Source organism: Ruditapes philippinarum, unplaced genomic scaffold (assembly GCF_026571515.1).
Source record: "Ruditapes philippinarum isolate M1 unplaced genomic scaffold, ASM2657151v2 ctg3544_1_1_1_1, whole genome shotgun sequence".
Classification (NCBI taxonomy): domain Eukaryota; kingdom Metazoa; phylum Mollusca; class Bivalvia; order Venerida; family Veneridae; genus Ruditapes; species Ruditapes philippinarum.
Window position 1 is genome coordinate 38,009 of NW_026866594.1, and position 26,077 is coordinate 64,085.

Consider the following 26,077-nt stretch of genomic DNA (forward strand, 5'->3'; position numbering starts at 1 on the left):
TTAAATCATTTACTTTTAGATATATTTCTAGAAATATCGTGTAACCAACGTTGGAAAATTTCAATATCTTATGACTTTAAATAATTTTACAAAAAAAAATTCTACAGTTTCAGAACTTTTTTTCATAAGATAAAAATATATATCACCTGGGCAGTGGAAATATGTGCATCTGACAAAATATAATATTGTTTGTTACATTGAAGAGTTTTGATTTCTGAAATTTCTTAAACTACAAATGGAATAGTCCAAATTCCAAACAAGGAAAGTCCATTTGACAAAATTAGTAAAAGAAGGGTTAATCTCAAAGTAATGCATCTACATAATACCATATTAGTTTAGTAAAAATTCCTTCATATTTGCAAAATAACAGCAATTAATTATTATGATTATGGGAGCAAAAATGAATTCTTGAATGAATATTTCCTAGTTATAATATAAATATGTTTAAAGAATATATATAATTCTGTGTAAAGTTTCAGAACAAAAAGTTAAATAACAGTTATTTCATCTAGGCACATTATCCTTTTGCTGTCATTTTATTCCACAAAAACTTTAAATTTTGCTATATTTTAGTTAAAAAAAAAAAAATCATTTGCCATATGCATGGACTATCTTTGTTTTTATTGTTTTGTTGGCAATTGGTATAATTATAGTGAATAAGTATTTTGTATGGAAGTCAAAATACTACTTTGTTTACATTTTGCAAACTTTACTACACATTACTGCATATTCAGTGCTACTTTCTTCAACTGTTTTACATCTCACATACTTTAAGTCCATAATTAAAACATTATTAAAATTTAAATACATGTTTGACATTTCTAAAGAATGTAATAAATTTGGATTTCTGAGGCGTAATGTGCCTTTAAAGCTGAATGCCTCCAGATGACCCAAAATAATTAAAGAAAATTAAACTTGGAAAAAACATACTAAAACTTTGAGAAAATTAACGAATTAAAGATTCAAGTGATAATTTATATCTTATGTGCAATTAATGACTGTATTTTGTAGTATTTATCACCATATTTCTACTGCGTTACTAACACAGTAGGGGCTATTTATGCATATTTTGACCTCTTTTTGGTAATTAAAGTGAATTTTAAGTGCCGATTGTAAAGTGTCAAGTACTTTCTTTGTTCATTTCACAATATTTTACCTTTAAATACATTTTCATAATTTTCATGAAAATTAGGATGAATCTGGAGGCGTGCTGCTTTAAAATGTTTAAGTCATTATTGAGAATAAAAGGCAGAGTAGGGATCAAGAATAAGATCAAATTTAATATAAATACTCTAGATAAAAATAAGGATCATATTCTAAAACTGGTAATTAGGATCAATAATTTTGATATAATAAAATCGGATAAATATTTTGGTCCAATAACTAGGCTAAAAATTTGGATCAAAATTCAGGACCAAGTATGCAGGTCAAAATTTGTTATAAATACTGTTAAAAAACAAGATTGCTATTTGGATAAAATAAAAGATATCAAAATGTTAAACCTAAATCAGCATCCTAGTTCTCAAGCTAAAAATGTCTCCATGATTTATCTATTTTCTAAAATTTTGTGTTGTTTGAATAAGTCTAAGTCATATTCTAATTCGAGTCCAAATTTCATTGGTTGACTGTTGTTAAAATTAATTTGGCAACTTTCCAAGATTACATAAAAGGAATATATTATAGCATATAAACCTATATACTTTCTGCCAAAAATACTGATTTGAATTTAGATTAAAGAATACTTCCAAAATGCTTATATGAAAGAAATATGGTTGTATATTTTCTTTGAAAGTGAGTAAATCACTCAGGAAATCTCTGCTAAGCAGTGAAAATGCAAGCATAACATTTTGTTCAAGGTCATAAGATTCTGTTATAATAGGGACATTCTATTTTAAAACTCTTTTGAGCATTATGGAAGTTGTAAAAATGTTATTGTTAATAAAGTCTATAAAAATATTTCATTTGATATAGCTTTAAAACCTTTAAATCACAAATAGGCATATATTTCTTAAATCTATTCAGGAATTATTTTAGTTTGATTGTGTAGAAAGCTATAAGCTCATAGACACACTCTCAAATCTGTTCCTGAAACCAACTAGTACTGATCAATAAATGTAAAGTTTTTTGCACAAAGAAACAATGGCTTGGTCCTTGAATTATAGGGTGCATTCAAGAAATTTTCATCAATCATCCAATTATAAGGACATGAAACAATAATAATTAACCTATTTTCTAGTGAAAATCTTTTTAAAAGAACTATTAACTTAATTTTTTAGTAAAAACTCTGTAAAGGATAAAAACAAATGTTGACAACATGAAAATGAAAAGAGCCACATAATACTGGGAAAAAAAACAGAATGCCAAGGATGTCCATAGTTTTATACAGGATTCATTATTATTAATTATGGAAAAATCAACTAACAAAAACCATATAAGTACAATAGGTTTTTTCATTTTATATAAAAACATTAAAATTTTATACTTGAAAATATGTTAACATGTGTATGCATACTGTATCATTAACAATAATGGGAGAATAAAAACCTGATTTGATACAAAAAGGTTACAAAATCACAGACAAATTTTCTGAATCACGGATTTCATAGTTAACATCTATTGATTAATTTATAAATTGTAAAAATACATTTGAAAATGTGAATGTATTTCAAAAGCATTACAACCTCCAATAAAATTTGTACAAAAATAAATCTATTAATATAATGTAAAGATTTTTTATGCATATATCAACACTGGTAGCATAGGCTTATCAGCAGAACAAGGGGTAAGGCACTTTTTGTAACATGTTAGTATTTCCTACATGAATAACAGCATTTTAAATTTCAACACAGTTATAGAAAGTGACTTAGTCATTAAAATGTCAATCTAGACAAAATAATCAATGCTTACAAAAACTAAGTCTAATAAAAGTCTAACAACAAATTTTTTCAACAGTTGTAAAAAAAATTCATTTATATAAACTATATAAACAATATAATAATAACTTTTCACAAAACCACAATTTTAGGCAGCCATATTCAATTCATCATTTTAACACTTACATTAATATCAAGCCACACAACCACAAACATCTGGTAATTATTTCTTGCAGATGTTTTGGCTTGATGTCAACATCAGTGCCAAACATAATCATTTTTACCTGTAGTGACGTCATATGGAACACGCGTTAAAGGCACGAATCACATAATGGCTTTGTTTTTTTTGTGATTTTTTTTTTTATCATTTCAAATTTTCACTTCAAAATCTTTTGCAATTATACCAAATTATGTCAAATTATGCATAATACCATTCACATAGTCTTTGTAAAAATGGAGTTATTTTATTTTCTGTGAGCAGAACTATTCTTCAATTCTGCCCCATTCTTTATTACGCAGCTCCACACGCCGTATCTTTCCACTAACAGTCTTTGGCAATGTATCCACAAACTCAATCTGTAATGCAATAATAATCTATAAAATTATGATTAACTTAAACGAGAGCTGTCGGTAGGACAGCAACGCTCGACTATTCTTAGTGCTTGACAGTAAAAAAGCCTTGATAATGTAAAAAAATTTAAGTTAACAAAAGGGCAATTTTTTTTTTTCAAACCATGTTACATTTATAGGTCTTGAAGAGAGTCCTATTATTCTCTAAAAGAGTTTAAAATTTCAACTTTTTTCAAAGCCAGGTGTCAATAGAATATAAAAATATCTGAGGTAGTATGCAAACTTAAACTTAAATTTTAAGTCAAAAAAGGGGCATAATTCTATCAAAATGTTTGAAACAGTTACTTCCTCCTGCCTACAGGTTAGGGCCATGTTAGTTAACAAGTGTGCAAAGTTTCAAAGCCATAAGTCAATGGACTTTGAAAATACTTGAGGTATTACAAAAACTTTTACGAAAATTCTAAGTCAAAAAAGGGGCATAATTCTGACAAAATGCTTGACACATTTACCTCCTCCTGTCTAAAGGTCGAGGTCATGATGGTGAACAAGTGTGCAAAATATTTGAGGTTTTACAAAAACTTTAACATAAGTGGTTACGCCGGCGCCGACACTTGGGTGACAATAGCTCTTCTTATTCTTATTGAATAGTCAAACTAAAAAATAAAACAACCCTTAACATTAAAGGGACTCAACTTGGTCCTTTTTAAATCCAGCTCGGTGATTTAGAAAGATAAGTTTTTTCTTTCCATGGCCCTGGCCACCAGAGTTATTCATGGTATTCAATTTTTTGATAAATTTTCAACGGTGACCACCCATGAAACATTCTTGTAAAGTTTGGATGAAATTGGCTAGGCAGTTTATGAGGAGATGTCTTTTGTAGTAAAAGTTTGTGATTTTTTTATTTTTACTATGTACATAATTATATATCAGCTCAAGCTCTTTGGATTTATAAAAGAAGATTTTTTCAGTTTTTTTTCTGTTGCCATGGCAACAAGAGTTCTGCATGGAATTCAGTTCTTTGAACAATTTTCAAAGGTGACCACCCAAGGGATTCCTGTAAAGTTTTGAAGCAATTTATGAGATGTTGTATAAAGTAAAAGTTTACGAACAGACACAGAACGAATTGTGATCACAAAAGCTCACCAGACAGACAATGCCCAATTTCTGTTTTATTGGCATGAAGTAAGTAACAAAATTCTATATTCCCAAATTCAAATTTCATGACACTAAAAACATCCAAAAAAAAATATATTCTCAAAATAAAATGCAATAAAAAGTCTAACTTTTCTAGGATATTTATATGGAGCAGTGACTTGTTTTGCATGTTCTTGTAACTCTTTAGCAAGCTGTTCTTTGTCGGCCATCTTGAATGGTTCAGTTAGAGTGACAAAAGCTTTAACAACCTGTAAAAGTTAGATGAAATGAATTATGATTACAGTTTTGTATTGGCGGTTTTTATCTGTTTTTCTTTTTTCTTTTTCTAACCCAATCTTAACATCTGGTTTTGATCATATCTCAGCAGTCTTATCTACCAGTACAGTTGGGAGGTGGGTCTGTCTCTTAACCAAGATATCGTAGTTCGAGTCCTCCTCTTATAGCACTAAAACTGTTTAATTCAAATAAAGAGAGTTTTTTTGCATGCAAAAAGCATACAATGACATGTATGTATATTGTCATCTTTGTGTATAGAAAATGATACACTCAGCTCTATTCTGTTTAAAGAAACTACTTTAATTTTGGGATCACTTCAGCAGCAAATCAAATGGTGGCTAAAAATGAATCCCTTTACCAAACAAAAAAAATTTTTTATTTGTTTATCAAGTGTTTACATAGATCATAAAATCTTTGTTTACCATATCTCGGGGAAAACTAACCAGTAATTACTATTTTCTTTGCTGATGTGCAAAATTAATAATTCCACATGATTTCTTAGTCAGGTGTGAGACACAAATGAGCATTATATTAGAATCAATGTCCAAATAAATTGCTGAACAGAAATTTCACCTCATCTGAGGATCAAACAAAGACCCCTAGATTTCAAATCTGGTGCACTTCTATTCAGATAGGAGAGAGGAAAAATATTTTCTATTAAAACAGAACAAACCTCTCCTCTATTATAATCAGGACTGCTGACAACTGCTGATTCCAGTACGGCTGGATGCTCTAATAATGCACTTTCTACTTCGAATGGTCCTATTCTGTACCTATGTGATGAATCAAAGAATACAGATGTATATTAAACTATAATATTTTATAATGCCATTTCTACTTTGATTAGTCCTATTCTGTACCTATGTGAAAAATCAAAGAATATGATTATGCATAATATTCCATAATGCACTTTGTATTAAAAATTTTCATTGTTGGGTTTAACGTTGCACCAGCACAGTATAGGGGATTTTCCAGCTTTCTAGTGAAGGAAGACCTACGGTGCCATTCTGTGCAGTATTTCAGGCACGTCCGAGGTTTTGTAAGGCAGCTGGAAAGTTTTCTCACATGTGAGAATCTGAAGTCGCTGTCGGAAAATTTTAACCCACAGTGGTCAAGTGCAAGTGGTTGGAAGTTAACAACCTTAACCACTACACCATGGACGCCCTTACAATTTAGTAAAACTATACCATCATTCTGTTCTCCTCAAACTCTAACCCTTTTCTGCTGGAAACTAAAGTCATTAGCCCTTGCCACCAATATGATCAAAGCAAAACTTCAAGGTCTTATGATCTTGCTCTAATCTGCTGGGAGCTCAATTTTTGTATTTTGATACTGAAACCCTTAAATTTTCTAAAGGACTGCTCCAAATCCAACAAGAGCTGTCACAGGAGACAGCCAAGCTTGACTAATAAAATACTGGACGCAGTAAGGAGGACAAAACTATGAAAGAAAAATCAATTATGTATAATTATGTATTAAGTTATAGTAAAAAAATAACATTTGTTAAAATAAATTCCAAGATAAAGGGAAATAATTCTAGAAATAGTCACGCTAGAGTTATGAACCTTGTCACACAACATGTATGTAATGATAAGAAGTATATATTTGAAGTTTGAAGTAGATACCTTAAAAAGTAACAAAGTTATAATATTTCTTAAAGAAAATCCTAAGTTCAAAGAGAAATAAATCTGTAAAAATTAATTCAAGAGTTATGAACATTGTCACATAAAATATAATTGATTATAAGGAATAAGTATTTGAAGTTTGAGGTAGATACCTTTAAAACTAAACAAGAAACATGGCAATGCCATGAAACCAGGTTTTCAATTATCACCATTGTAGATAAATATGTTGTATTTGAAATACAAATACAAGCAACAAACAATGTAACTATGTGCAATGTAAAACATGAATAATGTAGGAGGAATTGCCACTGAAGAAGTGTTCACTATAATATTATGTATAAGGAAAAAAACAAAGGGCCATAATTAGGTCAAAAACTATCCAATCACAAAACCCCGACAATATGTGCCAGGGGGCTTGATGACAAAGCTTCTGTGAAAGTTTGAACAAAATCCGTTGAGAAATGTAGGACGAGTTCAGCACAGAAGAATTTGTTCACTATAATTATATTGATAATTCTGTATAATGAAAAACAAGTTACAAAGTAGACATGAAATAATATATCATATCTTTTTTAAATTACCTCCAAAGATGATATGACCTTTGACTGCCAAATCAAGTTAAAATCATGTAAACAGGATTTTCAATGTTAATGTCACTGTGACCTTGACCTTGGAGCCAGCCATGCGGAACATGCGTTCTGCACGTCATCTTGATGTGGTAAACATTTGTCTGAAGTTTCATCAAAATTCTTCAAAGGGTTGAAGAGTTACAGAGCGGACAGGATTTTCAATGTTAATGTCACTGTGACCTTGACCTTGGAGCCAGCCATGCGGAACATGCGTTCTGCACGTCATCTTGATGTGGTAAACATTTGTCTGAAGTTTCATCAAAATTCTTCAAAGGGTTGAAGAGTTACAGAGCGGACACAATTTCGTTTGACGCCCGCCCGCCCATCCGCCCAGCCGCCCATCCGCCCATCCGCCCGCCATACCCCAATCTAATAACCAGGATTTTCAAAATTGAAAACCTGGTTAAAAAGTTATAGAAAAAATAACATTTTTCTAGTAAAAAAAATTTAAGTTGATGAAGAGATAATTCTTGCAATTATCTCGTGCTAGAGTTATGAACCTTGTCACATAAGATGTGGATGATGATAAGGTACATTTATTTGAAGTATGAAGTTGATCCCTTGAGAAATAAATAAGTTACAGTAAAAAATAATATTTTTAAAGAAAATTCTAAGTTCAAGGGGAGATGAATCTAAAAATATTGGTGCTAAAGTTATGAACCTTGTCACATAAGATGAGGATGATGATAAGGTACATATATTTGAAGTATGAGGTTGATCCCTTAAGAAATAAAGAAGTAACAGTAAAAAATAGTATTTTTTAAGGAAAATTCTAAGTTCAAGGGGAGATAAATCTGAAAATATTGGTGCTAGAGTTATGAACCTTGTCACATAAGATGGGGATGATTATAAGGTACATATATTTGAAGTATGAGGTTGATCCCTTAAGAAATAAAGAAGTTACAGTAAAAAATAGTATTTTTTAAGGAAAATTCTAAGTTCAGGGGGAGATAAATCTGAAAATATTGGAGCTAGAGTTATGAACCTTGTCACATAAGATGTGGTTGATGATAAGGAACATAAATTTGAAGTTTGAAGTTGATACCTTAAGAAATGACAAAGTTGTAGTGAAAAATATTTTACTGCACCAAAACTTTAATCTGAAATCTGGACGCGGACGCCGACGCCGGGGCGAGTAGGACAGCTCTCCATATACTTCGTATAGTCGAGCTAAAAATGGGCAAACCCATCACTTAAGCAGGTTTAAGAGTTAATATATTCTCTATAATGAACGCCCTTGCTGATTGTAGACAGGCTTTTCTCACCTTATTTAGAAAAGGCCAAAGCCTCTTGATTTTGGGAAAATTATAACTAAAACTGCTAATTTAGGAAGTAATAAATCTGTAAGTTCAAATTTTTGGGAAAACTGCATGATTTTAAAGAAAATTTCCATTAGGAAGAAGTCTTTTATAGGCCTCAGTTATATAAGATGAAAAGTCACTGTCATTAGCTGTCATTAACAAAGTTGTATTAGAAATATTCACATTGCAAATATTGATTACTGATATATGACTTACCCAGATGAGATTATGACGTCATCAGCGCGACCTACAAACCACACATAGTCGTCATCATCCATGTAGGCACGATCTCCAGTCAGGTAATAATCTCCGACAAACACACTCCGCATCCTCTCTTCATCATCCTAGTATATACAATTTATAATATATGTTTATCACAGAAAAAGAGAGTCACTCTAGAAAGGACCTTGTTTTTGTTTATAGAGATGCAAGCTCTTGACAACTATTCATTAATGTCTCTGTGAACTTAAAGGCACATTATGCTTCAGAAACAAGCACAATTTTTACATTGTATAAAAAGCAAACATTAATTTCATAATGTTAGAATAATGGTATTGGAGCAGATGCATGTAACCTGAAGAAAGTAATGCTAAATGTGAAATAGATTTGTCATAAAGGTAGCATAACGTAAACAAAGTAGTATTTTCACTTCTATACAAAATACTAAATTGCTTTAAATATACTAAAGGTCAAACAGTAACAGAAGAAAATGATGTTTCAGGTATTTGCCAATAAGTTACTGACATAAACTAATAAGCTCTGACACAAAGTGAGGATACATGCAAGCTACAGTTTTGCCTTTGGTGGCAAAATGACTTAACTTTTGTCCAGTAGATGGCAGCACAATCTGATCAATCTCAAACATGACTTAAGGATAAATTCTTGCCAAAAAATTAAAAATTTAAGTTATCATATTAAAATTCATTGCACAACAACAATGTTCAGGTCATATGGTGAGTTTCCAGCTAAACTTGTAGAGGAAGGCCTAAGGTTCCCCTGTGCATTATTTTAGGCATAAGCAGACACCAACATTATAATAAAACTTGGGACAGCTGAAGAAGTTCTATATAACATTTGACTTTAGCAATCTGTTTTGTGAGTTTAATTCATGGAACTTCGAACATTATTAGGAGGCAGGAATTAGAATTCCATCATTTTAAACATAAACAAAACAATCACAACCTATGCTTCTTCAAAAACATTTTTTTTAATATTACAGAATAAAGTTAAAAATATGCAAGACAAAATCTTGTGTTTAAAAATTTATTCAACTTTCTGTGTAAATATACAATATAAATAAATCTTATTCAGTACTTACAATATATTTTGTAAAAAGTCCACAAGGTTTTTCAGGTTTACACAAGATTCCAATGTTGCCCTCTTTCCCCCTTGGTAATACTTTACCCTCATCATTAACTATCTACAATAGACATCACATCAAACTTTCATCATTTTGATTGCACAGTCTCCCATAAATAAACTTTGCTTGCTTTTTCTATATATTTTGTAATGCACACAAGTTTGAAAAGGGATGGGGGAGCAATCATAATATTTTTCAACAAGTGCATACTTAGGATGAAATGCATTTTATATTTTCCTTTAAAGCTTATGGCATCTTACAGTGAAATCCTTAGATACAGTCCAATGCTATCAAGACAGTTTAGTATCAACAGGCCAGTATCAGCAGTTCACCTATCTTCACCTATAAATCATGACAAAGTCTCTTTATCCACAAGCACATTCTAGCAATCAATGAATAACTGTATTGCTCTTGGCTGACAATATTTAAGAAAAAAACTTAAAATTTAACATCAAAGATGCTAGTAATAGAAATGCTAAATTAAACATGACTGAACAACAGAAGGAAAGTCAAGGTGTAACAATATATACTTTAATAGGAGGAAAATAAAATAATTTTTTTAAGTTACTCATAATACAGTTTATCACACACCCATGCCGATTTTGCGACTCCGTAAATATGGTATTGCACGGCCGTGCATATATTTTGACGTGACATCATCAGCGTTATACAAACACAGTGTAAAGACACGCTAAATGTTAGCGTTATACTATAGGCACGTCAATAAAAAATGACTCTTATTTCACTTTAAATGGTCTTTATTTTGGGTATGTGATAAATAGAATATTAAATTTATGTAAGTTCATTACTGAATTTATTGCACTCGTTGAATAAAATAATATTATGCTCGCCAGAGGCTAGCATAATATAATTTTATTCAACATGTGCAATAAATTCAGTATTGAACTTACACTCATTCAATATCCTCTATATATATAATATTACCTGAAGCTCATAACCTGGTGCAGCTTTACCCATAGATCCTGGTCTCTGCTCTATACCTTTATATGTGCCACACAGAAATGTCTATATAATATATGAGATGAGAACATATATATTATTATATCATATTTGCCTTCTAAATTTTCACTACATTTACTGATTTCTATTTCAAAGAATCTCATAAGTTTCTTCTTTCAAAAAGCAGTGGTACAGTCCACAATACGATGGTTGATTTGACAGTTTGAATATTTCTGCCTTTATCTTGAAAAATAGTCATTCACCTTAGTTAAAACTTAGGGTGAGTATTTACACTTGGCTTAAGTATGAAGTATGCTGCAAACTTTTAATTTTCTACTTGATATCCCCAAAATTGATAATGGACAGTCCCAAAATGGAAACTGGGCAAGTCCATTTCAGAAATTCAGCAGGATTAGGGTTTAAACTAGAGTTATCAATCTAAATAAATATAACTTGATGCAAGATGGAAAATAAAAATTTGAAAGAAAAAAAATCTTTACTCACTGTTTCTGTTTGTCCATATCCCTCGTATAATTTTAGACCAGTTCCTTCTTCCCATTCTTCCAGTAGCTCAGGATTCTGAAATAAATCAACTGTTCTGTTATAATTACCTAAATAAGCATAATGAACTTGTCCTGCTTTGAATTTGGAACTGTCCACTGGTAAAATGAGGGTTTAGCATATGAAAATGCTTAAACTAAACCATACTCTGCTTGAACCATAAGTGATAAACCATCTGTGCACTCTAACCAGGCTGTTTATTGTCGGTAGCTCAATTATTCTATTTTGATAAGAAAAATCCCTTCAGATTTAAATTGACTGTTCCAATTTTTAAGCTGGGCAAAGCCATTACATAAATTCAGCAGGTTAAGCATTTAAGAAATGATAGAAAATGACAGGCTATCACAGAAGATTTTTGCTCTGATGAGCTTAGAATGCAAGAACAAAGATTTATTGTAATCATAATTATTCCTCAACAAATTCAATGTCTAAAATTGTAAAAAGCAATTTTAACAGGAATAAAAAAAATCAATTTTTATAGGAATTTTCTTTCTTAGTAAAATAGTAAAAAGTACCTATTAAGATTTCTTTTATTTTTGCAAAAAAATGTATGGAATTAGAGTACTAAGGTAAAAAAATAAATAAACAAGAGGGCTATGATGGCCCTGGATCGCTCCCCTGACCCATCAACCACATCAAAGCAATGTCTTAGACAAGCACCCTGGCCAAGTTTGATGACAATTAAGTCAACAATGTGACCTCTAGTGTGTTAAAAAGGTTTTCCATATTTGGGCAATGTGACTTAATTTTTGACTGGAGACGACCCATATTCAAACTTGACCTAGAAATCATCAAAACAACCTTGCTGACAAATTTGCAGGATATTTGGATCAAAACTGCAGCCACTGGAGTGTTAAATAGATTTTTCTAGTTTTAGCTTCTGTGACCTAGTTTTTGACCAGGGATGACCCATCTTCAAACTTGACCTAGAAATCATCAAAACAAACTTTCTGACAAATTTCCAGTATATTTGGATCAAAACTGCAGCCACTTGAGTGTTAACAAGCTTTTTCTATTTCTAGCTCCTGTGACCTAGTTTTTGACCGGAGATGTCTCATCTTTACACTTGACATAGAAATCATCAAAACAACCTTCCTGACAAATTTCCAGAATATTTGGATCAAAACTGCAGCCACTAGAGTGTTAACAAGCTTTTTCTATTTTTAGCTCCTGTGAACTAGTTTTTGATAGGATATAACCCATCTTTGAACTTGACCTAGAAAATCATCAAAACAACCTTGCTGACAAATTTCCAGAATATTTGGATCAAAACAGCAGCCACTTGAGTGTTAACAAGCTTTTTCTATTTTTAGTTCCTGTGACCTAGTTTTTGACCAAAGATGACCCATCATCTAACTTGGCCTAGAAATCATCAAAACAACCTTGCTGACAAATTTCCAGAATATTTGGATCAAAACTGCAGCCACTAGAGTGTTAACAAGCTTTTTCTATTTTTAGCTCCTGTGACTTAGTTTTTGACCAGAGATGACACATCTTTGAACTTGACCTAGAAATCATCAAAACAACCTTTCTGACAAATTTCAAGCATATCTGGATCAAAACTGCAGTCACTAGAGTGTTAACAAGCTTTTTCTATTTTTAGCTCCTGTGACCTAGTTTTTGACCGTAGATAACCCATCTTTGAACTTGACCTAGAAGTCATCAAAACAACCTTCCTGACAAATTTCTAGAATATTTAGATCAAAACTGCAGCCACTAATGTGTTAACAAACATTTTTGATTTTTAGCTCCTGTGACCTAGTTTTTGACCAGAGATGACCCATCTTTACACTTGACCTAGCAATCATCATAATAACCTTCCTGACAAATTTTCAGAATATTTGGATCAAAACTGCAGCCACTAGAGTGTTAACAAGCTTTTTCTATTTTTAGCTCCTGTGACGTAGTTTTAGACTGGAGATGACCCATCTTTACACTTGACCTAGAAATCATCACAATAACCTTCCTGACAAATTTCCAGAATATTTGGATCAAAACTGCAGCCACTAGAGTGTTAACAAGCTTTTTCTATTTTTAGATCCTGTGACCTAGTTTTTGACCGAAGATGACCCATCGTCGAACTTGACCTAGAATTCATCAAAACAACCTTCCTGACAAATTTCCAGAATATTTGGATCAAAGCTGCAGCCACTAGAGTGTTAACAAGCTTTTTCTATTTTTAGCTCTTGTGACCTAGTTTTTGACCGGACATGACCCTTCTTTAAACTTGACCTAGAAATCATCAAAACAACCTTCCTGACAAATTTCCATAATATTTGGATCAAAACTGCAGCCACTAGAGTGTTAACAACTCTTTTTATTTTTATTTCCTGTGACCTAGTTTTTGACTTGAGATAACCCATCTTTGAACTTGATCTGTGTTTCATTGAGACAAACATTCTGACAAAGTTTGACAATGATCCAAAAAAACTGTGACTGCTAGACTGTTAACAACCCAATTGTTGACGACGCACTATGCACGACGCCGGTCATAGCCCCATCACTATACCTCACCTTGACCTCTTCGTGGTCAGGTGAGCTTAAAATTGAATTTCCAATTAAAATGCAGATAGATTGAGAAAGCACAATGTCATGCAAACACAAACAGGTTATTAAAAATATATTTTTGATGTTCCCCATTTTTTAAATGTTCATTTTCTAATATAATTTACATGCTGTTTCCCACTTATATCAACGAATACTGTAATTAAGCTGGTTCCAATAGGACAACTATTCTGGTTTCCAAATTAGGTTATGCAGGTGCTTTCCTATAAGCCTAATACAGCTGGTTCCTTTACAGCAACTAAGCTGGTTACCCAGTAAATTTAAAATGCTGGTTCCTTTATTTCCCTTATAAATAAGCATGCTTGTTCCTTTTTACAGAAATCATGTTAGTTTCACTTCACATTTTTCATGTTAGTTTCTTTCACGGATTATTAATTTTGTAGTAAGAGCAAGAACACAATTACCCCTTTTGGCCATACATTGCTATTGCTGAAGTTGAAATGCATGCAACTAGCAGAAATTCCTATGTTTAAAGTGCACATGAGAAGATAAATAAGGCAAATAGAAACCAAAGTTACTAGTATGTAACTTGCTGGGATCAAGGTTTTTGTGTTGGAAATAAGATTGTAAGGTAAGGAGTTATTGTTACTTAAACAAATTTCACTTGTATAAAACATCTTACTTACAAAAGAAACCACACTTTATGTAGGTGGGCGACAAATTGTACATGCAAGCTGGCAATTCATTTAAAGGATAGGATAAGATAATAGAATAGGATAAGCAAGTACAGAAGAGGGTAGACTTGTTCCAAAGGGGATAGACTTAAATAGGCTAGATTAGAATAGAACAGAATAGACTATGACAGGATAGACTATTACAGAGCATGATATACTAGAAAGAATAGTCTAAATGAACCAGACAAACCAGGACATACTAGGAGAGAACAGGACAGACATAAACAGGATAGCTCAAGACATGACAGGCTAGACAATAGGGTAAAACAGGATAGACTAGTACAGGAAAGACTAGGACAGAGTAGACTAGGTAGACCAGAACAGGATAGACTAGGATAGGATAGATTAAGACAGGAAAGGAGGACAGGATAGAATAGGACAGAATAGACAAGGACAGAATAGATTAGGACTGGATAGATTAGGACAGGATATACTAGGGCAGGATAGATTAGGACAGGAAAGACTTAGACATGAGACTAGGACAGGATAGACTAGGATAGGAAAGATGGGTACATGATATACTAGGTCAGTATAGACTAGGACAGAATAGATTAGGACATGAAAGACTAGGACAAGATAGACTAGGACAGGATATATTAGGACAGGATAGATGGGTATAGGATAGACTAGGACATGATAGACAGGTACAGGATAGACTAGGACAGGATAGGTTAGGACAGGAAAGACTAGGACAGAGCATGATAGACTATAAAGGAAAGACTAATTAAAACCAGACCGACCAGGACAGACTAGGACAGGAGAGGAATGACTCAGACATGATAAATAAATATTAAATAGAATACTGTTTAGAGCGAATATTTCTACACCAATATTTTCTTACTAATCATATTTTCACGCTTCTATAGAACAATGTAATCAGTGTGTTGTATGCTTTCAATACATGCGGTTTTATCAAAATGTTCACTGAGTAATTATGTTTTTGTTTTCCATGTTATTCAACAGGTAAAATCATTTATGTTTGTGTTGTTGGTATTATTTGTATAGAAAAACAAAATATGATCTGATCAGATGTCAAGACGTTTATGACGCAGACTATGAAACAATAAGCTTGATGCAATGGTATTGTACATTCAGTGCAGTGTAAAACTTTGTTAAACTGTGAAAAATCATGCAAGTTTACAGGCAGCATTCTTTTGTTTGACATAATCTGTCCCCTCGCTAGACAATGTCTATGTTCTGTACAATAGCGTATTGTTGGACACCAGGTATTGAAAATAACTGTGAACTCCCACCAAAATAATAACTAGTACTCAATGCTAGACATTTTATTTTTGATTCGTAACATCGTCTGCATTCTTCTGTATTTTACACCTTTCCAAAATCTAAGAGTATTAATTCCCTTATTTTTTAACCTGGGCAGTCTACGCAAATTTATTATTTTCGGTAGTATCCTCCATGAATTTTAAATAGCGCAAATATTTGTAGAGACCTCCAAAATGGACCTTTCCACAAAAATTTGTTTCCCCCAATTCAAATACACACACAGTAGACTAGGATAGGATAGACTAAGCAGAACGGGATAGGATAAACAAGGTAGAACAGGATGACTAGAACAGAATAGACTAGGCAGAACAGGATAGACTAGGACAGAACAGGATAAACTAGGCAGAACAGGATAGACTAGGCAGAACAGGATAGACAAGACAGAACAGGAAAGACTAGACACTACAGGATAGACTAGGACAGGATAGACTAGGCAGAACAGGATACACTAGGACAAGATAGACTAAGCAGAACAGGATAGACTAGGACAGGATAGACTAGGCAGAACTGGATAGACTAGGACAGGATAGACTAAGCAGAACTGGATAGACTAGGACAGGAAAGACTAGGCAGAACAGGAAAGACTAAACAGAACAGGAAAGACTAGGCAGAACAGGATAGATAAGGACAGGATATACTAGGCAGAACAGAATACACTTGGACAGGATAGACTAGGCAGAACAGGATAGACTACAACAGGATAGACTAAGTATTTACAAGATAGACTATGACAGCATACACATGCAAAACAAAAAAGACCTGGAGAGGATACACTAGGACAGCACATATCATACAAGGGACAGAACATACTAGGTCAATACAGGACAGACTTGGTCAAACCAGGATAGCCAAGGATAGAACAGATTATGACAGAACAGGATAGGTACTAGTATATACTTTAGATAATGATCAAAAGATAAAATCACTTATGCCCAGGTTTTAGAACAGCACTTTTTTTTATCTAGTACAAAAAGATTCATATATAAGGGTATTAAAAAGCAAGCAAGGCTACAAAACTTTTCCTTGATCAAACATAAAGTAAAGCATCATTTTTAACGAGACAATTAAGTGATACCAATCACCAGCAGAGGCAGACAGTGTTACTACTATGCCCCCACTCCCCTTTGTTTTTATGTGAAGTAAGATCTAATGCCAGCTTAACATTTTAGGGTACAAGCAAAAGCAATATGTACATACATTTCTGGACTATTTTTTTTTTACATTCTCACCACTGGTTCTCCCCCGGATACACAGTGATTAAGACACTTTTGCTTTCTAATCTCTGAAAAATTTGGTTCTACTTGAAGGAACCTCACAGCAGTGGGTGGGGCACAGAATTTTGATATAGGTTTGGTAAGTAGAATCTGTAAATATATGAATAATCAAACACAAACATATTAGGAAACTAAATGTTAGTTAATGTTGGTGGACAGTATGTTGTGACTCAGTTTTAACAAGCATGTGCTTTTACAGAATTTTATGCCAGCTTATCAAATGATGGCTCTACATTCATTAACAACTAAATTTTGGTTTTTATTTCATACCGACACTGTACATAACTTATGGCAACTTTCATGGTGGAGACAGATCTCAGGTACCTATTTGTACATTATTCCTTGCATCAAAGGACAACCGAATGTAAGCTAGCTGGACAGCTTCCTTAAAAGAAAGAATCCAAAGTCTCTGACAGGATTCTTACCAATAAAGAATAGAGAAAAAATGGGAAGAAAAATTTTAAAGAATGTCCAGAATGGCAAGATTGAAGCAGAGTCAGGTCAGAAAATCAATGACCCCCTGGGGCAGGGCTAACTTTGATGTTTCATGCTTAATATCTAAGCTCTTGCTCTTTGTTGTTTGTTTTTTTATGAAGATTTTTTAAGTTTTTATTATAGACATTTAAGGAAAATCAGACTTCAGGGGTTGGGCCAATATAACCCTTGGGCTTTAATTTGAACAAATTTTGTTGAAACTCACTAAAACATGTTTCATGCTTAATATCGAAGCTCTAGCTCTATGGGTTATTTAAAAGCAGATTTTTTTAAGTTTTGTTATAGACATTTAAGGAAAATCAGTACCCCCGGGGCGGGCCTATTTTGATACTGGGGCTTTTATTTGTATAAACTTTGTAGAAATTCAACAGAAGATGTTTCATGCTTAATATCTAAGCTCTAGCTATTTTGACCCAGGGCTTTTTTCTAACAAACAATTGGTAGAGAAGACTCACTGGAAGATGTTTCATGCCAAATACCTAAGCTCTAGCTCTTTTAGTTTTTTTATAAGAAGATTTTTAAGTTTTTCTTTTGTTTGCTATGGCAACCAGAGTTCTGCATGGACTTAAATACTTTGAACAATTTTTAAAGATGACCACCAAAGGAACATTCCTGTGAAGTTTGGATGAAATTGGCTCAGTGGTTTATGAGGAGATGTCGTTTAAAGTAAAAGTTTACAGACACCAGAAGGAAGGAGGGCCAGACGAAAAACGATCACAAAAGCTCACCATGTCACTTTGTGACAGGTGAGCTAAAAAGCTGTCTATGACTTAGACAATATAATGAGATATAACAAAAGTCTTTATCCAAAAAAAAAAAAAAAAAAAAAAAATCTTGGAATTTTTCCATTGTGTCATCAGTGATTTAGAGCAAGAACAAAACAACACATATTCTGTGAAAGCACATGGCCTGGGTACAACAAGAGTTCTAGTTATATACAAATATATCCTACACAAAGAGTGTCATGTGTATACCACTGGTTCTCCGGCACTCAGACAGTGACGTAGAGTTGTTGAATGGAACTGGCTCATGTCAGACTTCACAAAAAATCTTACAGCTGTTGGTGGTGCACAAAAATGACTGACTGGATACCTGTTCAATGTCTTAAAACATTCGGAAAATACAATGTTACATATAAAATATTAATAATATAATGAAGAACGTTAAGTTTAAAAAAAAATATACATATAAATCATGTAATAAAATTAATGAAAAGCCTACAAAGTTACTATAATATTGGCATAAAATAACACATAATTTAAAATGAATGTTCCTGGTTTCTGATAATTTCGAAATATATTAAAGTTAGGAGAAGATATTTCTCCTCTTTTTATTCTTTTTCAAATGCAATATTTTTTTTCAAATGCAATATAAGTTTTTCTTTTGGAATTAAAGTTAAGAGTTAGTTAGAAACCAAAAACATAGCATTCTCTCTAAGGTAAAACTCATACTGTTTCCCCATGCTTAAACACATCCCTCTAATTAATCCCTCTCAACAATTTCTGTAAAGCATAATGTAATAAATTCAAAAGTTCTTTTATATAGGAATTTTAAGATGAGTAAAATAAATCCATAGAAAAGTACATAAATTTGGAAGGCAAACTTTTTGGTTGTTGATATATTGGTATATTCAGTGTTAAATCTTAGCTTGTGAAGACTTGAAGGAAATCAATTGAGGTCCAATAGCCTAAAATCTTTAGATTTGAAATTCTTTCAAAAATCAACTATGCAATGGATAATATATAAACATACCCAGTATTAAATTGATAATCAAGTTTTATGAGTTTTTCTGTACAATTTGAGATAAAACTATTCATTTTTTATGTTAATTTGCACAATAAAATTGATTACTCCTGAGAAAATGAGTGAGCGAATGATCAGAAAGTTTGTACATGAGTTATTGGTCAAAACCTACATCCATTTATACAAAAATCTTGAAAAAATATTTTCAGTCTCTTCCTGTAATTTTTTTTATTCTGGTTTGTAAACAGAATATGTTTGAATAACTCTTACTTATCTAGAAGCTGCAGCCCTTAATACCTTGTTCAAATATAAGTTATTGAATTAAACAATACAATCAAAGATTTTCATTGGGTTATATGATCTTGTTTAATGTTTGGTTGCAATGTTACATTCGCCTAGCAGTTTGGGTCATATATGCTTATAACCATTTTAACTGACCCACATAACCTGTCAAAAATCTTTGTAAATGAATTGTATAACAAAACTTTCAAGACTTTCAAGAGTGGAGAAAATTTTATTTGCATCTGTTTCATTCAACAAGTATACTTAGATAATATTTTCAGTCTCCTCAAAACAAAACCAATTTCATTTCTCTGTTGAAGGATAATACATTATTTCAGGAGGCATTTGTGGCTTCAAGGTAAAGGCAAATCAATATCAATTATCTTTAGAGGTAATATATAATTATAAAGACAGACATAAATAATTGCCAAAATCCGAGATTTTAAATAAAAGTAAAAAGATTCAAGATAAAAGGAATAATTTCCACATTATGTGCCATTTATGACCCATTCTGCAGTATTTTCATCATAATTCTGCACAAAAACAGGTAATTTTCTTGAATATAACTATTATCTATGAAAATAATATTGATTTTTGTTTTTGGAGAATACATTCAGGATCGCCTTTGTGAGAATTGAAAAGTATTTAGGTTAAGGTCAATGAAAGGTCAAGATCACATTTGAGCTAATCATGTTGGTTTTGTCATGTGCTAAATAACAAATCTATGGCCAAATGAAACAAATTCACTAATTTGACCTAATGTCCTGAAGTGTCAAGGTCAAATTAAGGTAAAGTAATTAAATCTTCTTTAATGTCTTGTCTCAAGGATTGTTGAAGTCAACACATTCATTATTATACAAAGTTATAGCCAATTATCGCAAAAAAAACTGTGAAATTACAATAACTTGACCTACAAGTTCCAGGTCATTGATGAGTGAAGGTCAGAATTAATTTGATCTACATAAAGGCCTTGTCCAAAGGATTATCATTATGAAGATAATCCATACATCGGTAAGAAAGTTATAGCCAATTATAACAAAATCGAACAAAATTCATTAAATTGACTTTCAAGGTCAAGGTCATTGAAGAATTATTGTGTTCAAGTATAAGACAATCCATTTATAAATAACAAAGTTTTAGCAAATTATAGCAAAAATCAAGAAAAATTTCAAGCACTTGACCTTGAAGGTCAAGGTCCATCTGTTAGTCAAGGTCCAGTTCATTCTGGTATACTTAAAAGTTGTGTCAATAAAGTTGTTGAGTCAAAGTATAAAGACAATTCGTTAAGAAATAAAAACATAATTGCAAATGTTAAAGTTTTTTATGGCAATAGGAAGGGACAACATGACTGTTGCAATACCTCAAATTTTTTTCGAAAAAGTCGAGCTAAAAATTACCTGAAGTGCCTGCTGGGGATCAAACTTGGGTGAGTCCTGTACAAACACGCAGGCACCAGCAATCCAGGGAGAAAACAGGCTGCTCCAGGCACATTTAGCCCAGCCTGTGTCTGACAAATTCCACAGTACATCATTTGTTGAAAGTTCAAGGAAATATCTAAAACCAGAAATAATATAAATGAAAGCATTATAATAGACGATAATGAAGCCAATGATGGGTGAAAGGACAAACCAGTCACTTTACTTTTGTCCGAAGGTTTCTTAAGACTTAGGGAACCATAAAAGAACTTTAAAATAACAGACAACAGAATAGAGCCAGGTCTAATTCTAACCTTGCTAAATACCATGTATATTAAACTGACTTGTCCATCTATCAATTCAAACAAAACCATTCATCAATTTTTGGGGAAAATATTAAAATTGATACTGATTGAATAGCGAACAATGTGGACTATGAACAGACAGCACTGAACATTAGTACTGATTGAAAAGCGAAGAGTGCAGACCATGAACAGACAGAACTGAGATGCACACAGATCTTGGTCTGAACTGGTTGCATGGGTAGAATTGTTTTCGCCTGCAGGCTCAGAGTTAAACATGTTCATTATAACTCGAGAAATTTAGATAACAACTTGAAGCATATGTGATATTTGAACCATTGTCAAGTCTGTTTCTTGGGACTATCATGACAGCACTGGTATCCTAATGCAAGATGCTTTTGATCAAATAGGACTTCATTTTCAGAAGTCAAGGGTTAAAGGCAGACACTTTCACCATCAGATCTTCTCTCTCTTAACATAGACTAATCATTAGTACTGCTACCAATTCAAAGGTAAAATGCTGTATTTTAACCTTGCAGTAATTAGATGTCCGAGACCATAGCTACTGTGTGAATGTTCCGTCATCTTCGGAGCACCGGTTGTCCCGCTCGTAAAAAATACAGTCATAGGATCATCTGATTTTGAATTTACACACTGAAATATATAAATACATGTTCTGTGAATTCAATTAATTTCATGAGCATGAATGAATTTCGAGGTTTGTCGACACAAAGGACACTGTCCAGGATTCTAAAAATTGGCAGATTGTGTGTTCTTGCAAAAATCAAAATGCAAGTAATGTAAATGCAAAATAATTTTACAGCAGACAGGATGAAACTCTGTTGGATCTTAAATTATCGAAAAACAAACAAAAAAACTTCAGAAATTAGGGTTCAAAGAATTATAATGACTTTGTAGTATTCTAGATTCTAGCTTAACAGAGTTATATTATTAAAGCCTCTACACACATTTATGCTAGGTGAATTACATAAAATACAACAAGAGCTGTCACAGGAGACAGCGAAGCTCGACTAATAAAATACTGGACGCAGTATGGAGGACAAAACTATGACAGAAAAATCAATTATGTATAATTATGTATTAAGTTATAGTAAAAAAATAACATTTGTTTACATGAATTCTAAGATCAAGGAGAATAATTATAGAAATAGTCACGCTAGAGTTATGAACCTTGTCACACAACATGTGTGTAATGATAAGAAATATATATTTGAAGTTTAAAGTAGATACCTTAAAAAGTAAAGAAGTTATAATATTTCTTAAAGAAAATCCTAAGTTCAAAGAGAGATAAATCTGTAAATATTGCTTCAAGAGTTATGAACATTGTCACATAAAATGTAATTGATTATAAGGAATAAGTATTTGAAATTTGAGGTAGATACCTTTAAAACTAAAAAAAGTTATTGTAAAAAATAACATTTTTCTAGTAAAAAAAATCTAAGTTTATGGACAGATAATTCTTGCAATATTGGTGCTAGAGTTATGAACCTTGTCACATAAGATGTAGATGATGATAAGGTACATATATTTGAAGTATGAGGTTCATCCCTTAAGAAATAAAGAAGTAACAGTAAAAAATAGTATTTTTTTAGGAAAATTCTAAGTTCAAGGGGAGATAAATCTGAAAATATTGGTGCTAGAGTTATGAACCTTGTCTCATAAGATGGGGATGATGATAAGGTACATATATTTGAAGTATGAAGTTGATCCCCTAAAAAATAAAGAAGTTACAGTAAAAAATAGTATTTTTTGAGAAAAATTCTAAGTTCAAGGGGAGATAAATATAAAAAATATTGGTGCTAGAGTTATGAACCTTGTCACATAAGATGGGGATGATGATAAGGAACATATGTTTGAAGTTTGAAGTTGATACCTTAAGAAATGACAAAGTTATAGTGAAAATATTTTACTGCACCAAAACTTTAATCTGAAATCTGGACGCGGACACCGACGCCGGGGCGAGTAGGACAGCTCTCCATATACTTCGTATAGTCGAGCTAAAAATGTCAGCCAAAGATTTTGTGACAAACGAAAAACATAAAAAAAAACCCATTGTATATCACTTATAAGTTTACAAAACCATCTGAAAATGACTTGGCATTTACATAATGTCTATTAAACAACTATATGCTAATTAGTGGGCAGCATAATTTGACATCCTGCATGCTCTTAGCCTGAACAATCAATCAATCATACCTGTGACCCTTATAACTTATTGGAAAACAATATGCTTTTATCTTTTTTTGGTATAGCGTGTCGCGCATTACATAATAATCATTTTTGGTACTGGCCAAATTTCCATATCAAAGTACATGGAGCAAGACCTATGAAATAACTCAAGTTCAGCCAGATTTTTAAAGAATAAAATATTTCTTAAAATCCATTATCGTCTTAACATGCTTAAAATTTGTGCCAAATTCTTGGGTGAGTTACAACAGCTCTCCTCATCTCCCAAGCTATAAACCTATCATCAAAGACCAGCATTTCAGTTTTCTTCGTATGAAAACTACTCTTTTTGTGAGACCACTTCTCAATAGAGACTTCCATTCACATTTTTCATGAATGGTCACTGTACACAGGTTATTGCAATTCGAGATTGTAATAATGACACAATATGTTACCAATAAAAAGAAACTGTGAAGAAACATTTATGAGGCTTGAATATATTTCTGCATTATTACACCTTTGTAAGAACTTACCTGAAAGTTGTCTGTGCTTTTTCTGACCAGTTCTTCATAATTCTGCCATCCAGATCTGAAAATAAAAATACATATCATGAAATATACTGCATGTATATAGTAGTTCTTAAGCATCCTATATGAAAATCATTTCAATAAAAAGAATATATGAGCCGCGACACGTCAAAACCAACATAATGTGTTTGCGACCAGCATGGATCCAGACCAGCCTGCGCATTTGTACAGTCTGATCAGGATCCATGCTGTTCGCTATCAGTTTCTCTATTTGTAATAGGGTTGGTAAGCAAAGAGCATGGATCCTGATCAGACTGCGCAGATGCGCAGGCTGGTCTGGATCCATGCTGGTCGAAAACCCATTATGTTGGTTTTGTCGTGACACGGCTCATTTAGAAAACTTCTCCCTTCAGCAACATAGTATATACATGTATGTATTTATCTATTTATCAGGTAATTATGAAAAATACACAACACAAAATGATAGAGGAGATAATACTTGGGGAAATATTCCTCAAATAATTGAGCAACATTGCGTTTTAAGGTGCAATTATCTTTCAATTATTTTGCAAATGATAACACGTAAGTACTTTTTCCAAATAGTTAATTGTAACTTAAGTATAGTAATTACATCAAAATTTAAGGTAAGTATGACTGAAACATTACCACTTATCTGCAAATTGAGACAAAAAAATGAATAATTATGTAAACATGTTACATACATGGTTGTGACTTGTGCGTGTGTATGATGAATAACAACATCTCCCTAGACAGTTCCTAAGTTACATAAGCAAAAAAAACAACCACCACAAAAAACAAACAAGACCTATCTGCGAATAGACTTATCTGTACTGGATATTTAAAAATAAGATGGTCATGATGGCCCTGAAATTACTCACCTGTAAATAGGCCCCCCTGGGCCAAGGCCAATTTTAAACCAGGGGCATTTGTTTGAAAACAAACTTGGTAGAACACCCATTAGGAAATGTTTCATGATCAATATCTCGCTCTAGCTCTTTGGGATTTTTTATTAAGAAGATTTTTAAGTTTTTACTATATACATATATAATGACCCCCTCCCCCTTCCCAATGGGAGAGGCCAATTTTGAGCCAAGGGCTTTTTTTTTAACAAACTTGGTAGACACTCACTAAAAGATATTTCATGCTTAGTATCTACACTCTAGCTCTTTGAGTTTTTTATAAGAAGATTTTTAAATCTAGCTCTTTGGGGTTTTTAAAGAACAAGTTTTTACTATATACATAAAGGGAAAAACAATGACCCCCTGGAGCAGGGCCAATTTTGACCCCAGGGCATTAATTTGAACAAACTTGGTCTTTAAGTGATTTACTTTGACATTTTTTGATGAATTGACCCTAGAAACAAACAAAAAAAAAGAAAAGGATATACCATTGCAAAAATGAATTTTATCTGCCCTTCTGAAATGAAGCTATGTTTGATGTGAATAGTTTTCATAGTTTCTGAGAAAATGGATCTTAACAAAAAGTTGAACCAGGGCTAAAACTCTAAGATGATCAAAGGGCATTACTTTGCCAAGACTAATATTAGGATCATCTGCCCTTTTGAAATACTGTATGTGTAGAAATATTCGCGGGCTTCAATTTTTTGCGATCTCCACGGTGACATTCGATCCACGAATTCATGTTTAGAGCGAATATTTCTACACCAATAATTTCTTAATAGTCATATTTTCGCGCTTCTATAGAACAATGTATATCAATGTGTGATATGCTTTCACACTTTTATCTAAATGTTTACTGAGTAATTGTGTTTGTTTTTTAAGTTATTTATCATTTAAAATCGTGTATGTTTGTGTTTTTTGTATCGTTTGTTCAGAAAAAAACAAAACATGATCTGATCAGTTGTCAAGACGTGTATGACGCAAACTGTGAAAAAATTATGCAAGTAAACTGGCATTCTTTTGTTTTGTTATAATCTGTCCGCTAGACAATGTCTTTTTTTTGTACAATAGCGTATTGTTGTGACACCTGGTATTGAAA

The 26,077-nt window shown here is 32.5% G+C and overlaps 1 protein-coding gene across 2 annotated transcripts in view; it reads right to left on the minus strand.

The window, feature by feature from the left end:
- Positions 1 to 532: 532 nt before the first annotated feature.
- The window catches only part of LOC132733000 (acyl-coenzyme A synthetase ACSM3, mitochondrial-like), a 40,407-nt gene continuing 14,862 nt past the window's right edge, over positions 533 to 26,077 (minus strand). The window contains exons 7-17 of one of the 2 annotated variants that reach the window (XM_060719558.1): positions 24,065 to 24,119; positions 21,877 to 21,998; positions 21,025 to 21,181; positions 17,063 to 17,197; positions 11,254 to 11,328; positions 10,735 to 10,815; positions 9,748 to 9,849; positions 8,646 to 8,773; positions 5,548 to 5,647; positions 4,727 to 4,846; positions 533 to 3,449 (exon numbers count right to left, since the gene is read on the minus strand). In XM_060719558.1, the coding sequence (XP_060575541.1) occupies positions 3,357 to 3,449; positions 4,727 to 4,846; positions 5,548 to 5,647; positions 8,646 to 8,773; positions 9,748 to 9,849; positions 10,735 to 10,815; positions 11,254 to 11,328; positions 17,063 to 17,197; positions 21,025 to 21,181; positions 21,877 to 21,998; positions 24,065 to 24,119 (1,168 nt within the window). In that variant the 3' untranslated portion in view covers positions 533 to 3,356. Of the gene's footprint in view, positions 3,450 to 4,726; positions 4,847 to 5,547; positions 5,648 to 8,645; positions 8,774 to 9,747; positions 9,850 to 10,734; positions 10,816 to 11,253; positions 11,329 to 17,062; positions 17,198 to 18,576; positions 18,706 to 21,024; positions 21,182 to 21,876; positions 21,999 to 24,064; positions 24,120 to 26,077 lie in introns of both variants that reach the window. The other variant, XM_060719560.1, reaches the window with a different exon arrangement.